Consider the following 16,368-nt stretch of genomic DNA (forward strand, 5'->3'; position numbering starts at 1 on the left):
AAGGCCACGCCTGGTTCTGGCGGCAAGGTCAGGAAAAATTGGGGATAGACGCGGCAGAGGGCGCAGGCAACTCAGTGTTTTGCCGAAGCGGGAGCACGTGCGACACGCACAGAACGCATTCTGCAGTCGGTGCGGGGAACTTCGGCGCCGTGCCATCAGCTTGGCACGCTAAAACGAGACGCTCGCTGTGTGAAGTGGCCTTTGCACGATGGAAGAAGCAATCACACGGAAGCACCGGCAAGGTCCGAAGTATTGTTGTGCCGTGGGCTGCCAGAACAGTGCAGACAACATCAAGGGTGCATCTCCACGTCTAAAGCTGTATCGATTGCCGAGGAACCCAAAATTGAGCCTTGTTCACGAGAAATGGTATGATACGAGAGCCGGATAAACGAGGCAAGCACTTCACCTTGACTCGCAGTGGTTAAAGCTTAGCTTGCTGTCTCGCAACGGAGTCAGCGGGTCATGCTCCCTTGACATAGAGCCCATGACTCTAAATCTTTTTGGACATTTCAATGCCATGGCCGTTTAGGTTAGTTTTTATTAACTTTTTGGCATGCCCCAAACGATTGTACATCACAGTAGACAGCTGCTACCGCTAGATACCACATCAAAACAACAATTACATGATTTTCATAAATGTCAATGCAGCACATCTATAGAGTTCGCGGCTTCATGCTCACAAAATGATACTTACCTCGAGGCATACGTCGTACACGGTATTGTCACGGACCGGAGAAATGCATTCCGCAGTGTATTCTTCTCGTATTCTATCGTCTGCTCCACATTGACTAACGAGCTTTACTCATTTTTTGTTAAATTCACTTTTTGGAAATGCTCGTCCACCTCGGAGGTCTTTTTGAAGCCGCACTGCAGGCGGTGCAATGCGAAGTGACTCAAACGCACTGCGCGCGCTCTGCACGAGCTCGTTATCGAGCGGCAGCGTGTTGGCGGGAAGAAAAAACGCCAGAAATGCATCCCCGATTTCTACTTTTCCACCAAAGATGGCCCTGCCTGTCCAGAGTCTCAGCGCCACCATACGCTTCTCTAGCTCCCTATTACACACATGCATATGCACCAGTGCAATTGCTGCAAGAGAGAGAGACAACTTTGTGTCCTTTCCGGAGTCAAAGGGTGAGGAGCTGGCTACTAGTACATACTGGTATAGCCCAAGAAAAGCTGTACCAGTATAATTGAAGACATATAAAAAATTCGATGACAATCATGCTGAGCTTCCTGTATAGTTCCCACTGCCGAGAAACAATAAACAATACACCATAAATTTGCATGTCGCTGCGAGTCACATTTATGAGAACTTCTGATAATTCAAGCAAAACCCTGGGCTCTCCTCAAGACTGATTCATTGAGACCCCATTGTGCTCGTGGTATACAATATTCAATGGCAAAAGGAGAGAAATTCCTAATTTGCACTATGATTACTTCTGAAGTTATACCAGGAAAAAAAACGACAAGTGAAGCATTAATGCATACCAGTCAACCTATTCACACATTATTGGTTTGACAGTGGAATCTGAAAGACATACCTGTAAGGAAAATGACGAGACAAAGCATCATACGTCAACATAATGTCCACACCCTGGAGAGATTTCGAAAACAGCGTCATTTGTACCTAATACACAATTCTGAAGGAGACAGGTAAAACTTTTACTGAGTGATCATGTCCCAGAAGTTGAACAACAGCTCTTTGCAGACAATATTGAAAGTCTCTGTACCACTCGCTACAAAAGGGGATAGAGTCACTTATGGCATATACCAACCAACAAGACAAATAGCTAAGATTGTTCAAACAATGGAAAGAGCTTATCTATGTCACTGGCATGGAGACACGCACTGCATGCTGCTCAACCACTACATCCAATAGCTTCGACGTCATTATCTACATGCCATCAGTGTCAAAAGAGACATCAACATAAACTGAGCCATACTTGTGCTATTTGTTTACTGAATGAAGTCAGTGGGGTACCTTGAAAAAACAGGATGACAGAGAAAGGTCCACCACAAGGGCAACTGAAATATGTCTGTGAATGTCTATGAATTCCTTTCTATGACTGGTGGAAAGGCCTTTATGCCAGTGTATGATTTTTAATGCTGTTTCAGGATCGAGGCTCGTATGATTGACATAAGTGTTTCAAGTACATCAATATCATTTCTGAGGGTTTCTCTAAGCCCGGCTCCCTGTACATGTTATAACATATAAATTCATCTGGATAGGGCCTTCCATGCACGGCACAGTCCCGTGTGTCATTCACTATCCCTGTTGACCACTTGGAGGATCACACCAGCCACCACACAACGGACATGCTTTGCTGCCTCAGGCCTGCCTTGACTTGATGCTTTGGAAGCACACGCACACACACAAACCTACACAGGCACACACAACAGTTCAGAGCGTCTTCACTTTGAGCTGTTTCATCTTGGGTGTACGACGCTTGAGCTCTCGCCGATGCTCTCGCTCCTGAAAAGAGTTCTGGCAATGAGCACCATGACCACAGAAAAGCTGGTCTGTGCAGATACCACTAGCAAAAAATAAAACAAGCAGCAGTCTTTAAAGCTGACCAATTGAAAGGGAGCAGTCTGACCACACTGCATCATTTTAGAAAAAAAATATACACTTTTAGTATTTGCTGAGAGCTGCAGTAATGGTCATAAACAGCTCTGAGTGACTGCAGTGAGACTGGCAATTATACAAGTGCTTATAATTATAGTAAACTGATGTAATTAATTAAACATATTCTCAAGAGAGAATGCGCCATGACAGAACGCTTCATTACAATACGCTGAACAACAGCAAACAAGCTTCTCATGCACTGCAGTATAATGCTACTAAGAATTTATCGTTAAGATAAAGCTAACATGTTCTACCAAGACACATACAAACACAGTGACTCCCCCTCCTGTTTACTTCAATGAATGAAAGGGAGGGTCTTGCTTACGACGGCCAATACAAATGAATCACTGACAGAGAAGAAAATGACGACACAAAAGCACTATATGCTGAATAACCATTTTCCAACTCGATATCCACTTAACATTTAGCTGATAGACAGTGCTTATGCCATAGTTCTCGGCCAAATAAACATATTTGTCTTTAAAAATAAGTAATGCGAGTGGCATTTGTCACGCGCATTTCTTATTTTCACTCGGATGTCACGGTGTCGTGACGTCGACAAAGGGAGCAGAGTGTAGGTCCAAGACGAAATTGTTTGCTCGGCTGAATTCCTGGCCAGTGAACAAAAAGACAGCGTACAGCGATACATACTGGCATGGATAGCGGCGAACTGAGCGTCCACAGTCGTTGAACTGACAAGCCGCGAAGCACGTCGGCGTTTATGCATGTGCTGTCGAATATTTAGCCTTATCACAGGTCGTCGCGCAAGCTCTAGAATAATATCGAGTGTTCGCATTTCGCGTACAATCTTGACAGAGTGATCTAGAATAATCACGGACCTTTTAGACCCATAAGGTGCTGTTTGCACTGAGCCTTTTTGAGAGACTTTGCAGGTGGAAAACGAATGCAACAAAAGTGAAAAAAAGAACTGCCATGCCTGAGCAGAAGGCGCAGCACAGCCACAGCAAAATCTACAAGAGAGGCCTTTTAGAGCCTTTTCTAAACACTCATTGGGTAATTTCTGCGAACACATTTACTGGATACCTACTCAGGCATTAATAATAATAATTTCTGGGTTGTAGAGCAGCATTCGCTTTGCTGTTTTTCCTCCTTCTTCTGAGAAATGTTGTATCCACAAAACACTCTAAAAAAATTTTGTGCCGACCCTTCATGTAGTCGCTCATAACGATGAGGAATCATGCCTGAAGTGGGTATGCACCACAGTTAATAGGTGATAAAAAAATTCGCAGATCTCACATACAGTGGCAATCTATGATATGCAAAGCACAAATGAGAAATATTGATAAACCTTTCAAATCAGCACAACCTAACGAGGTGGAGGTAAATGATGCCGTACATGACTTCTATGTCATAATTGTCATGTTTGGATGTGTCGTTTACCTTTCTCATCTATTCACGTCACATGATATCAAATTTAGTATATGTGGAACTAACGAACAGCTGCGAGCACGCTATGACATGTTCTTGCATAACACGGGTGTCAGGATTATCATGTTTGCACCAGTCATATATTTCGTCATCCATTGACATCACGTAACACCAAATTTGGTATATGTGAAGCTAGCAAACCAGCCACGAGCCCATCATGAAGGGCCCAATATACTCCAATGTAGCATTGACGCGCGTGCACGCTGGGCACAGCAATGCTACATTATCAAAACACCAGCACTCTATGGTCTGACACCTGTCGCGACCAGCGTCCTTTGGCGCGGCCTGACGGCAACCGGCCCAAAATGCGACAAGGTGCATTTCACGCCAATGCGTTACTCAGACAACACTGCATCTCCCTTTTTTCGCGGGGGAGCTGGATGTGCTGAAACACGTATGCGTGAAAGGAACACAGCACGGCGCATGCCTGCGAGTACATGGCAGAACCGGTACCTGGAGCGGCAACCCCGGCGTGACGCGACGAAATGAACGCTGGCGAGCACGCGCACTGCGTCGCATCGAAATGTACTGGCGCCTTGACTGTGGCATGTGCTGATGTTTTCACATGACCCGCATCTCATGATTATCATGTTTCCACCGGTCACATACCTTAGTTATCCATTGGCATCACGTAATACCAAATTTGGCATATGTGAAGCTAGCGAAACAGCCACGAGCGCATCATCAGTGTGGCATGTAGTCATGTTGTTACATGACATGCATGTCGTGATTATCATGTTTGGATGTGTCATTTACCTAAATCGTCCGTTCAAGTCGCGTAATACTCAGTTTGGTACATGTGAAGCTAGCGAAACAGCCACGAGCGCATCATGAGCGTGGCATGTAGTCATGACATGCACGTCATGTTTATCATGTTTGTACCAGTATCATACCTTCGTCATCCATTCACATACTGTAATACCAAATTTGGTATATGTGACGCTAGCAAAACGGCTGCGAGTGCATCATGAGCGTGCCATGTAGTCATGTTGTTACATGGCAAGCATGTCATGATTTTTATGCTAGGGCCTGCCGCTTGTGTTTGCCATGCAATCATGTCATATTACACCAGTTTTGCAACATGCCATTTGAAGGAAACCACCGCAAGAGCTGCAGGACCATTAAATGTAAATCATGACATTCATGGCTTACATGTCATGATTTTCATGTTGTGAATAAATTGTCAACTATGTTCTCCATACAGTCATGTTATGCCATACCAAGTTTGGTAGCGATACATTATCGAAACGGCCAGGAGAGCTAAAATTCGTAGGCGGCTAGATGGATAGACAGATACGCTCAGAGTCGTTGAAGTTCGCTAAGAAATGCTTCACATTTAAAAAATCAGAGCATATCCACAGAGTGAATGATGATGAGTGGGGCGAAGCGTTCATTCGTCCGTGCATGCATCCACGTGCCTGATCGCATTTGAGAATCCAGACAGCACGCTGGAAACACTGATGAGACGCGAGCCCAGGAAGCTGAGTGCAAGCGTCTTCAATTGTGGAGGTGCTGACACCCCCTGTAAAGTTGTTTGCGCTGCATGGTGCCTGTGTCTCGCCCAAAAGCCGCATTTGGGTGACAACAGCCGCATTTGGGTGACAACCACCGGGCGATGGATGGCGTCGTGCTCGCGTTGAGCACCACTATCATCATCATAGTAGCTACAGTGATAGGGCCGGTGGTGAACCATGGTGGAAAGCAAGCTATCGTGCCAGGTGATCGTTGAGCAAGTATCTTCTGCACGTGGTACCCCGGCCTGCTCATCAAGGCCCCACGTGGTAAGTCGAAGGGTTGGCGCCGCCGCCTTGGGTGTGTTATTGTGTTTGTCATGTTATTGTATGTTTGTCCTGTTATTGTGTTTGTCATGGAGTGTATGGTAATATTGTGTGCGGATGTCCAAGTGTGTTAGTAAGGATTGATGTATCGATTTGGCGGACGATATCGTCGTCTTAAATTAGTTAAATAAATGTGGGTATTGTTTGGTTTGTACCGACCGCCTCTGCTGTGCCCGTTCACTCCAAAAGCGTGGCGATGGCGTGGAGTTCACCACAAGGAGGCCCCACACTGGCTGCCCAATGTGGAGCTCTTGGAGCATTAGACGACAGTTTTCACGGTCCTGTACATGCTTTTGTTACAGCCGGAGAAGAGTAGGCCAAGGGGGGGACTTCTCGTTGCTAGCCTCGGCGGTGTGCTTTGTTGAGAAGCGAGGAGATTGGTATTTGTGACGTGTTTGAATTTGTCGGCAGGTTGAGTTTTTATTTTTTTTTGCTCGCAAGTGGTTTCTTTGTTGTCATTAGTTTTCAAAAACGTTTAATAATAGCTTGGACGAGAGCCATGCGGTCTACATCCTGGGGTGAGCAAGGCCTAGAGCACGTGGGTGGTCCGATTTTCTGTAAATAGCTTCTTCTATCTCTTTGGGCTTAGGAAGCAGGGCGCGGTTATTGTCTGGCACTGCTTCTTGACGCCGTGGCGTCGCTACACCGTCTGGGACAGGGGACGCCGATCGCTCGGTAAGCTGCTGTGTGCGGCGAGCGATAGGGCCACTTAAAAGAGTGGATGTCTCCTCATGGCTGCCTCTTCTACGCCTAGGCTGGGTGCTGGGTGGATGCCTGTTGTTGCCAAGCGACTCATTAGGCCTGAGGCTCTGCGCAGCCGCCTGTCGTACGTGGCACAACCAGAAAGATCATGGCGTTGAGGGGTTGCACGCTGCTTCCCTCACTTTTTTTTTTTATCTTGCGATGCACAAGTCAGCAAAAAGTGACTTTTGTTTTATTTTGATGGGTGTCTCGGCCACCGCCGATTATTACCTAGCAGTACTCACCATCGTACCACGGGGGCGAAAAGCTCGAAGCTCCCTTCCCTAGGCCTGCTTCATTGTTTCTGTCGAGTGTTTTGGAATGTACGCAGCGGTAGTGTTGTAATCCACGGCTGGCTGTCGTCTGCACATCGTCAGCGCCGCTGGCCAGGAATGCGGTCGTAAGGTCGGGCGAACGAGATGCCTGGGACCTGCGCAACTGCCTGCAGTCCAGCACCCTCGTGAGTGCTGGTCGCAACTGGAAGACGCGTCGGCACGAGTGGAGCTTATTCACACCTACGGCAACGCTGTTGCAGGACCGGTACTGAGGTGAAGTCGAGCCGGACAGTACAGCAGTGTCGACCGGCGGCGGTGTGATGGCAAGGACATCATAAAGAGACATGTGATGTGATTTTTTTTTGTTAAAGCTTGTGTAGCTAATTTCTTTGTTCTTTTCGGAATATTCTTTTAATTAAGATTAGGGAGATGTGAGGGTGCTGACAACCCCTGTAAAGTTGTTTGCGCCGCGTGGCCACGTGTCTCGCCCAAAAGCCACATTTTGAGGGTGACAACTACCGGGCGATAGATGGCGTTGTGTTCGCACTGCCCACCACTATCCTCATCATCATCATGTGGTAGCACCGGCGGTGACCCCTGGCAGAAGCAAGCCTTGGTGGCAGGCGAGAGTTAAGTGAGTCTCTTCTGCGCGTGGCGGTTGCCGCAAACAGTTGTTTGTAGCGAGGTCCCCGGTGCTCGGCACCACAAGCTTCGCGCCAGGGCCCCTCGTGGTAAGTCAAGCGTTGGCGACGCCGCCTTGGGTGTGTTATTGTGTTTGTCATGAAGTGTATGATAATATTGTGTGCGGATGTCTTAGAGGGTTAATTACGATTGATGTATCGATTCGGCGGACGATATCGTAATTCAAAAGTAGTTAAATAAATGTATTTGTTTGTTTGTACCGACCATGTCTGCTGTGTCCTTTCACTCCAAGAGCGTGGTGTGTCCCTCGCCTGCTTCGAAACCCTGCACAATGCGCCCACCGCTCTGCTTCGTTCATGCCCCACCAACCATACGCCACGTACGGCGACTATCCAAGAGACTGAAAAAGCCACTTGTTCTCCGCGTACCTAGGCATTCAGCGTATATGCATTAGTTATATACAGTGCAAGGAGTGCAATTTATGGCGGGTTGTAGAAAACAAGGGTGGGTGCATTCGTTATATAGTGGAAGGAGTGCCATCTATGGTCGGTTGTAGAAAACAAGGGTGGGTACAAACTACTGGAGGCGTTCAGCCTACGCCATAAGGAGCTTCGTCCCTAACACAAGCTTTTGTATAGGGTTGGAGCATAGGGCTCGTTACGCTATTCGCATTGTGTGAAACCTCGTTGTTCTTTTGCTATTCTAAAGTGCATATACTGTTCTATTACTCATATAAACGCAATTCCTTTCCCGCCATCAAGCCTGCCTAAGGCAAGTCGCGATAGTGGTTACGGACAGCGGAGGCGGCAACAGACATCTACGGCGCCGCGTGTAACTTGAGTTTTGATCTCATAACTGCTTTCGCTGTAATAAGAAATGTGCAGAGCTATATGTCTAACAAGAGTACTGAAAGTTGGGCGAGATGGTACTGATTCATGGCTATTACTTGCGCAACAAACACCGACAAAACCAGACAGACACCGCGGGCGCAAGCTCAAAACTGATTTATTGAAACAACAAAATGCGCTTTTATCTTCGAGACTAAGAAACTCCCCCCCCCCCCCCCCACAATGGTCCCGAACACCTACAAGACAAAACTAAAGATTGCACCCGTGGTGTCTGTCTCCTCTCGTCCATGTGTTTATAGAGCAAGTAATACCCATACATCAATAGGTCTAATTAGGTAGCTTTTAATGAAGTGTTCACTGTTTTATATCCTGACTTGCGATGTTCAACCTGATTCCCTTATCTATGGTGACCAATTAGGTCACCTTGCAAGGAGGAATGTGTTGGTGTTTTCTTTCAAATATGAATACATGTATACATAAATATACATTGTTTTTGCAAGTCCATACATAAAGTTCAGTTATAATAGAATTTCTCTAGTTTTGTTAGTCTTGTAAGACGATTTTAGTGCACCCTTTGTTAGAGATTGAAAAAAACAACCAATGGTTTCTGCTCCAGTTTTTCCTACCATGTGTAGGACCCGTTCTTTAAATTATTGTTCCTGTCTGAAAAACAAGTGGGACACCACTTGGCCCAATGATTAGATGAGGCCATCATCAGTGAGGCCTTCCAAGTCCTTCCAAGTCCCTCCAGCTAAAGGTCTGAGATGATTAAAGTGGCTAGTGAAGGGGCAAAACAACGCAGTGCAAGGAGGCACCAGAGATGTTTTATAAATAAGCATTTTGCATATTTTAAGCGAGGTCTCCTCAAGAATCATCAGCACCCTTATCTTGTCGTGGTGGCGCACAGTCTCTTGCTCTCATGCAACACGCTCGTGTAATATAGCTTGCCCAACACACATTGTCATGTCGTTTCAGCCTTATAGTGATCTATGGAAGCACAAAATTTGAATGCAAATGTGAAGTCTGGAAATAGAAAACAAATGCTAAACAGCTTGATAAGCCTAATCTTAGACCACTATGTTCAGCATACTTGTAGGTATCTAAAAACAATGGCATGGCTACAATTGACCTCACTGCATTACAATAGCAAAAAGTATTATTTACTCGCGTAGTGAACGCACTCACATACTAAATGCATCCCCAACCTCAGTCATCAGAATTCTGATATCTTTATCTCCCCCGTAATAAACATACCTCCTACGTTCATTCACTGTAGTCCCGTCGCCCGCAAATCGATACCTGGCTCCTCCTTGAACGCTTGATCTTTTCCGTTTTTCATTATGCCCAACCCCCTTGGCTCACTCCTTCTCCCCTTCAACCACTGCAGTGTGCAGTTTTGTTTTTCTATTTATTTGTGTGTAGTACATCCCTTCTCTTTTTTAATTATCCATGTGCCACAGCAGGGTTCACGAACGGGGCGAGAGTAGATACATCGCAGCTGACAAGCACACAGCGAGCGAAGGTCACGAAACTGCCTGCGCCAACCGACTGCAAACACGCCCAGCGACATGCTTGCGATGTTTGAGTAATGATGACAAGACTTGTCGCCATGGGTGTAGAGAAGAAGCATTCGTCCCATTCGCGTCGCAAGTTTCTGGAAAACCAGAAAAATCGCTCGTCACCCAGAAAAGAGCGTGACGATTTGCGCAACGTGGTAGCACCCACGATTTCCACTTCTGTTGCAATTGGCTTACCAAGCTTGTTATCCCCGCATACTTCACTGAACACAAGATATAGCCTACATCTTTACAGTCACTTCTCATGTGGACAGCGAGGCGGCGGCCATATTTTGTCGTTCATTTCGTTATTAATGGTTTGTTTTGATTCTTCCATGATAGCTTGCTACAATGCGGCTGCAATGTCATCGGCGTCATCGCAGTCATTGTGCGAGATTGCTATGGGGTAGACAAAGTGCGTCGTAGAGCTTGCTTCTGGGCGCCCCTCAAGATCACAGGTGATACCACTGTTGCAGTTAATCAATTGCAAGAAAAGAAAGCCTTTTACGGAGTGTGCAGGTGGCGTGGGGACAGTTTGCAAATAATAGCGCTATCAACCACTACAGATTAGTGAGGTTCAACAAAGAAGCTGTTTCTATACAGTGTATGCGTATGTCTATTGATTAGGGCTAAGCGACCTAACTATGTTTTTGTATTACCCCATTTTTTGTTCAACCCCAAAAGGTCACAGCTTTCCACAAAGGCAAATCAATGAATGCGATAGCAACAAAGTGGAAGGTCACGCAAAGAATGGCAAGCAGATTGAAACATGTCCCGCATTTCTCATGCATAAATTACGCACGAAACGTACTCACAGGTACGGATGAACGCGAATAAGCGTAACAGTTGTCACTTCGCTATGCCTGAAAAGCGCCCTTTTTCGCAAATGCATACTGTGCAGCAAGTGTAGTGACCTTTGTGCACCCAGTACCTGAAACAGATTCATTCCAGTGAAAGCCCAAAAGGTAGGACTCTCCCACGACGCGTGAGCGACCATCCCTACCCCCATCTCCGCGAGGCGAAGTATGCGTGGAAAATGAGAGTGCGCCACCGCCACATCGTGATGATCTGGCGATGTGCAGTCATTGTGCCATCTCGCTTGTAATTTTGAAAGCACGATAGTTCTCCCGAGATAGGCGTCGCGAGCAGTAAATGGTAGATATAAATAGCACCCCTAACATTGCTTGAAGTTCTCAGCAAAAGAAAGCATTCATTATGCGAGTGAATACGGTATATATTGCACTTGCTAGACATCTTATTTGCAGTAAATCAGCAGCCAAATAAAGGCGCTTTTAGAGCGATGGCACGGAGAAGCAAGGCAACGAGGAACTTGTGCTCTCAGGGCCATTTCCAATTTCAAATAAAAGCATACATTACAGTTGTGTTATCCTCCACATAATTATAATGAATGTATTTGTCTGAACACAATTTGATTGCGAGACACGCCATAGTGGAAGGCTTCGAAATTTCAACCACGTGGAATTTTTCAAATCTACATAGGCAAGCCTGGAGCACCTTTGCCTCCATTGAAAATCCGGCCATGGTGGTCGGGATTCGATCCTGCGACCTGCCGGTCATTTCGAGCTCCTTAATTACTATTGACAACCATGGCAATTATCAATGATCAACGAAGGGGAAGTAAGTAATGAAGAGTGCCATGCTTTGGTTATCGGGGTGGAGCACTTCTCAATAGGTTTTATCCTAACGTTGCACCATTCACGGGAGGAGGCTTTACGAGTGGTATCAGAGATGCTGCTTAGAGCAGCAAGAAAGAGACGTAGCTGGCACGGCACACAAACACATATTCAAACAAAAACGAGCACAGACAAGACAAGCAATTTGAGTTTGCAAAGTGTCTTTAGAAAGTTCACACTAACGACGGGCTCATGCAATGGGGCTTGACTTGGGGGTTGTGGCCCTGTTACTGGTGTTGGACGAGAAGGGCCAGGCGAGTTGTCGCAGGATCTGCGTCAGCTGAGCGCCGAGGAAAAAGACCTGTAGTTCACAAAGTCCTTGACGTCCGATGAGGTACACTTAGACCTCGTCATAACGTAACAGGATATAATGAAATAATGAATATAATGAAGTAAATGAAATTCCCCTTGAAAGCTCCATTGAGAACTATGCATTTTAAACCTCGTTGTGACAAAGTAAAATTGACCGGTACATGAATATAACGAACTAAATTAGTCTAACAAATAGTCTATAAAAAAAAACCGACAGTAGTATATTAAGTAGATCGTTTTATGCAAAGTTTGACGCTTGTTCGGCGTGGCTCTTTTAAAACTCCCGCGCCGACCTTACAGTCATGCCCCGCGTGACCGAGAGAGCCGTCTTCCTCACACAGCCGGCGGAGAGGTTTGAGGAAGCACTCAGGGGTCACATGACCGAGAAGCCGCACTGTGGTGCAAAGCGATTTCCCTCTCAAGACTGCGTCTCCACTGCTACCATGGCTGCTACTCTCTGCACCAAGAAAGGAGAACTTTCCGCGACAGCTTTCTTTTTTCTCATTCTCTCTCTCTCCGCATGCGGCCTTGAAAAGAGAAGGGTCTCCATATATGTGCAGAGACGCAAAAGAGAGAAGCGTGGACTTAAGGCAAATTCTGCTGGAAGAGCAGGAGCACTCAAAAGCACGCTTAAAGGATTATATAAGCATGCAAACTTTTAAGTAGTATGGGGAAAGCAGCAGATATTTTCTAGTATGAAATAGTGTGAATTGACCAAATATTGAAGTTTGAATTAAGAGGCTTTTAAATACATTGGAAGAATAGAGGGCCAACAAAAAAATTGAATTTTTAGAAATCAACCGAAAGTATGAATTACCAGAGTTTCAATTCAAACCGTGTCGGTATTTGGTTTTGGGATGTTAAACCCCACATATCAGTCAAATCAGAGTTTCAATTATTGCGAGTCTATTGCAATGGCATCGAACTCTCATTAGTTTAATCATACTTGGCTGCAAACCTGTCAATTTGGACAATGCCTTGAGTGTGGCAAGCATGAAGTGCCGCTAATATGCAATGCTAAATGATGAAATGTTGATCACGAACAATTTCACCCAAGCGGTGCAATCTGCATCAATATTCTCATCTGCACGAACAGTGTGGTAAAGATGGCAATGATAGGAAAACTACAACGCTCCATCCATAATTCCATTTACGACCGTGTGTGACACGGAATTGGCTGCAGGCCTTCAAATTAAGTCGATCTCGGATATATTAAAGTCGGATATATCGAACAGTTGAGGAATCACCTTCAATTTTCCATGCAAAAGCATGGGACCGTAGCACCTGCATATGGTCATGTAGTCGTGACGTGGATGAAAGGAGCAGACTGCAGGTCGAACATTAGACTGTTTATTAGACCGAACTTGTGGCCACATAAAAGAAAAGTCATCGAGTGTTGAAGATTGGGCGAGTTGGTTTGTCGTACTTGAACTGGTATAGCGCATTATGGGGAAGAAGAAACGGCCGAGCAGACCGACACAAGAGGACAGAGCGCTAACTTCCAACTGAGGAAGTTAGAAGTTAGTGCTCTGTCCTCTTGTGTCGGTCTGCTCGGCCGTTTCTTCTTCCCCATAATGCGCTATACCAGTTCAAGGAAAGTCATATTACAGCAAGACACTGGCACTGATAGCGATGAGCAGAGCGTCGGCCGTCGATCAACTGACAAGCGGCGAAGCATGTCGGCATTTATGTACTTGCCATAGAATGTTCTAGTGTTATCGCTAGCGGCGCCGTAGATTCCAGAATATTCTATAATGTTCACGAAGTGGGCGCAATCTTAACAAAACAATTTACTACACTCTCGAAGCTTTTTGGACATTGTAGGCACGGTTCGCGCTGAACGTAGTGTAACGGGCTGATAGCAAAACTTGAGGAAAGAAACGTGGCATTGCACCACTCTGATAAAGGCATTGTCCTGATGCTTCAACTAAAGACAAAGGTGCAATTATAAAGACAATAAACTATATGTACAAGCAATAAAGCACAGCAACAACAGCGAAATGCAGTCCTCAAGTTCGTGCATGAAATGGCTTGAGGCGCACAACATGGACGACTTCAGCTCAAGCACGGCGCCGTTGAAAGTTTGTAATGCCGTCAGAAACAATCTCATTGTTGAGTTGGCCGAGATGTCGAACTACTCTGTAAGGTACGAAGTACCTTCGCAGAAATTTTCCATTTAGTTCACATTGGCATATCGGCATCCATGCTTAAACATGGTCGCCTGTTGATTCTTTATGCGCAGGTGGGTGAGTTGATGAGCATCTTCTGAGGGCTAAGGTATACGGTGATGCCGAGATCTTCAGCAGCGACGCTTGGCAGCATGCAGTCAAGCGTCGTTGTAGGTTTCCTTCCGTAGATGAACTTGTACAACGACATCTGCATCATCTCTTGCACCGCTGTGTTGTATGCGAAGGTCACTTATGAAAGGAAGGTGTTCCCTGTTCTGTGTTTGACGTCGACGTACGTGGCCAGCATGTTCGGGATGCTCTTGTTTAGCCGCTCGGTGAGACCATGGGTCTGTGAATGGTAGGCGGTGGTTCGATGACGATTTTTCTGGCTGTACCTCACAATCACCTCAGTTAGGTCTGCCGTAAAGGCCATACCTCTGTCGGTGATGAGGGCCTGCGGCGCGCCGTGATGTAGAACAATATTTTGAACAAAGGATTTGGCTACCTCAAATGCACTGCCTTTAGACAGGGCCCTTGTCTCGGCATAGCGTATGAGGTAGTTGGTAGCGAAGATGATTCTTTGTTTCCTAAAGTCAAGGCCGGAAGCGGCCCTAGTAGGTCCGTCCCGATGGGCTGTAAAAGTCCAGCAGGCCTAGTTGGTGGTGTCTTTCGTTGCTGACAATGTAGGCAAGTCTTCATGTAACGAGTAACGTCGGCACCAAAGTGAGGCTAGTAATAATTTTTCTGTAGTCTGGCAAGCATGCGGGAAACAGGTGTCTGGTTGTGGTGTCTTCGTGCAGTGCCTGGAGTACTTACTTTCGGTCGAATTGGCTCGACGTGCCAAAAGGTTCTTCTCTTGGGGAACACTATTTTGCAAGATAAACGACCTCAGTGCTTGTTTGAATACTTTCGGGACACTGCCCACGAAATAATCCACAAGGCCCTGAGTTTCGGATTGGCTTGTCGTTCGGCGAAGTCGTCGGTGCTTACGGTTCCCAAGAAGCAGTCCTCATCCTGGTCATCCTGTGGTGATGCGTAGAGGGGGGCACGAGACAGGCAGTCAGAGTGTTTTCTTCTGGACTTGTAAATTACATAAATGTCAAAATCTTGCAGTTTTAGGCCTTACCTTGCGAGACGACCCAAAGGGTCTTTCAAGCTTGCCAGCCAACAAAAGGCGTGGTGGTCACTTAGAACTTTGAAAGGCCTGCCGTAAAGGTAGGGGCGAAACTTTGATGTAGCCCGAATGATGGCAAAGCACTCCTTGCCTGTTGTAGATTGGATTCTGCCTTTGATAGCGACCGGCTACCATAACTGATGACCCTTTCCTGTTCGTCAGACCTCTGCACAAGAACGGCGTCGAGTCCTATCCTGCTTGCGTCGGTATGTATTTCTGTTTCAGCGAATACATTGAAATGCGCAAGTAAGGAAGTAGTCTGGAAGCGTCATTTTAGTTCTTGAAATGCTTCTCCCTGTGGTGTTTCCCACTTGAATCCCACGTTGGACCTGGCTTGATAGGCTTAGTCAGTGGCTGATAAATTGATTGATTTGTGGGGTTTATCGTCCCAAAACCACCATATGATTATGAGAAACGCCGTAGTGGAGGGCTCCGGAAATTTTAACCACCTGGGGTTCTTTAAGGTGCACCCAAATCTGAGCACACGGGCCTACGACATTTCCGCCTCCATCGGAGATGCAGCCGCCGCAGCCGGGATTCGAACCCGCGACCTGCGGGTCAGCAGCCGAGTACCTTAGCCACTAGACTACCGCAGTGGGGGGTGGCTGATAAAGATTCAAGAGTTAGTGGGAATGGAAACTTCAGGGAGTACAAGGAGATATTGTATGGTCATCATTCGGGAGCAGGGAAGCTAGCAGCAAGATAAAATTTGAGAAGCGGTTGAGAGAAATGGGGAGGAGCGTTGGGCTAGGAAGGTTTTCAGTTACTTGTACAAGAGGAATGTGGAATGTGGACACAAAATGAAGGAAGCAAACAAAAAAATTGACGGGTAAATATTTAGAAAAGAGCAGGAGGCCAAACTAAAAAGAACTAACTATCGGTTAACAAGGAAATGGAGACCGACATGTGAAGATTTGGCTGATTAAGAAGTCAGCGCTAGAGATCTATCGAACTTTTAAGCAGGAAATTGCCAAGAAAAGAATCTATGATAATACTTGGGGTAATTCTCTAGTGTTTGAGGCCAGGACAGGAGTATTGCGGACCA

At 46.2% G+C, this 16,368-nt stretch overlaps 1 protein-coding gene across 8 annotated transcripts in view; it reads right to left on the reverse strand.

Annotated features, from left to right (window-relative positions):
* Positions 1–520: 520 nt before the first annotated feature.
* LOC119178073 (PAT complex subunit CCDC47) overlaps positions 521–16,368 on the reverse strand; it is a 613,343-nt gene continuing 597,495 nt past the window's right edge. For all 8 annotated transcript variants that reach the window (XM_075894166.1, XM_075894179.1, XM_075894151.1 and 5 more), the window contains one exon: positions 521–2,473. In XM_075894166.1, the coding sequence (XP_075750281.1) occupies positions 2,402–2,473 (72 nt within the window). In that variant the 3' untranslated portion in view covers positions 521–2,401. The remainder of the gene's footprint in view (positions 2,474–16,368) is intronic.

Source organism: Rhipicephalus microplus, chromosome 1 (genome assembly GCF_043290135.1).
Source record: "Rhipicephalus microplus isolate Deutch F79 chromosome 1, USDA_Rmic, whole genome shotgun sequence".
Classification (NCBI taxonomy): Eukaryota; Metazoa; Arthropoda; class Arachnida; order Ixodida; family Ixodidae; genus Rhipicephalus; species Rhipicephalus microplus.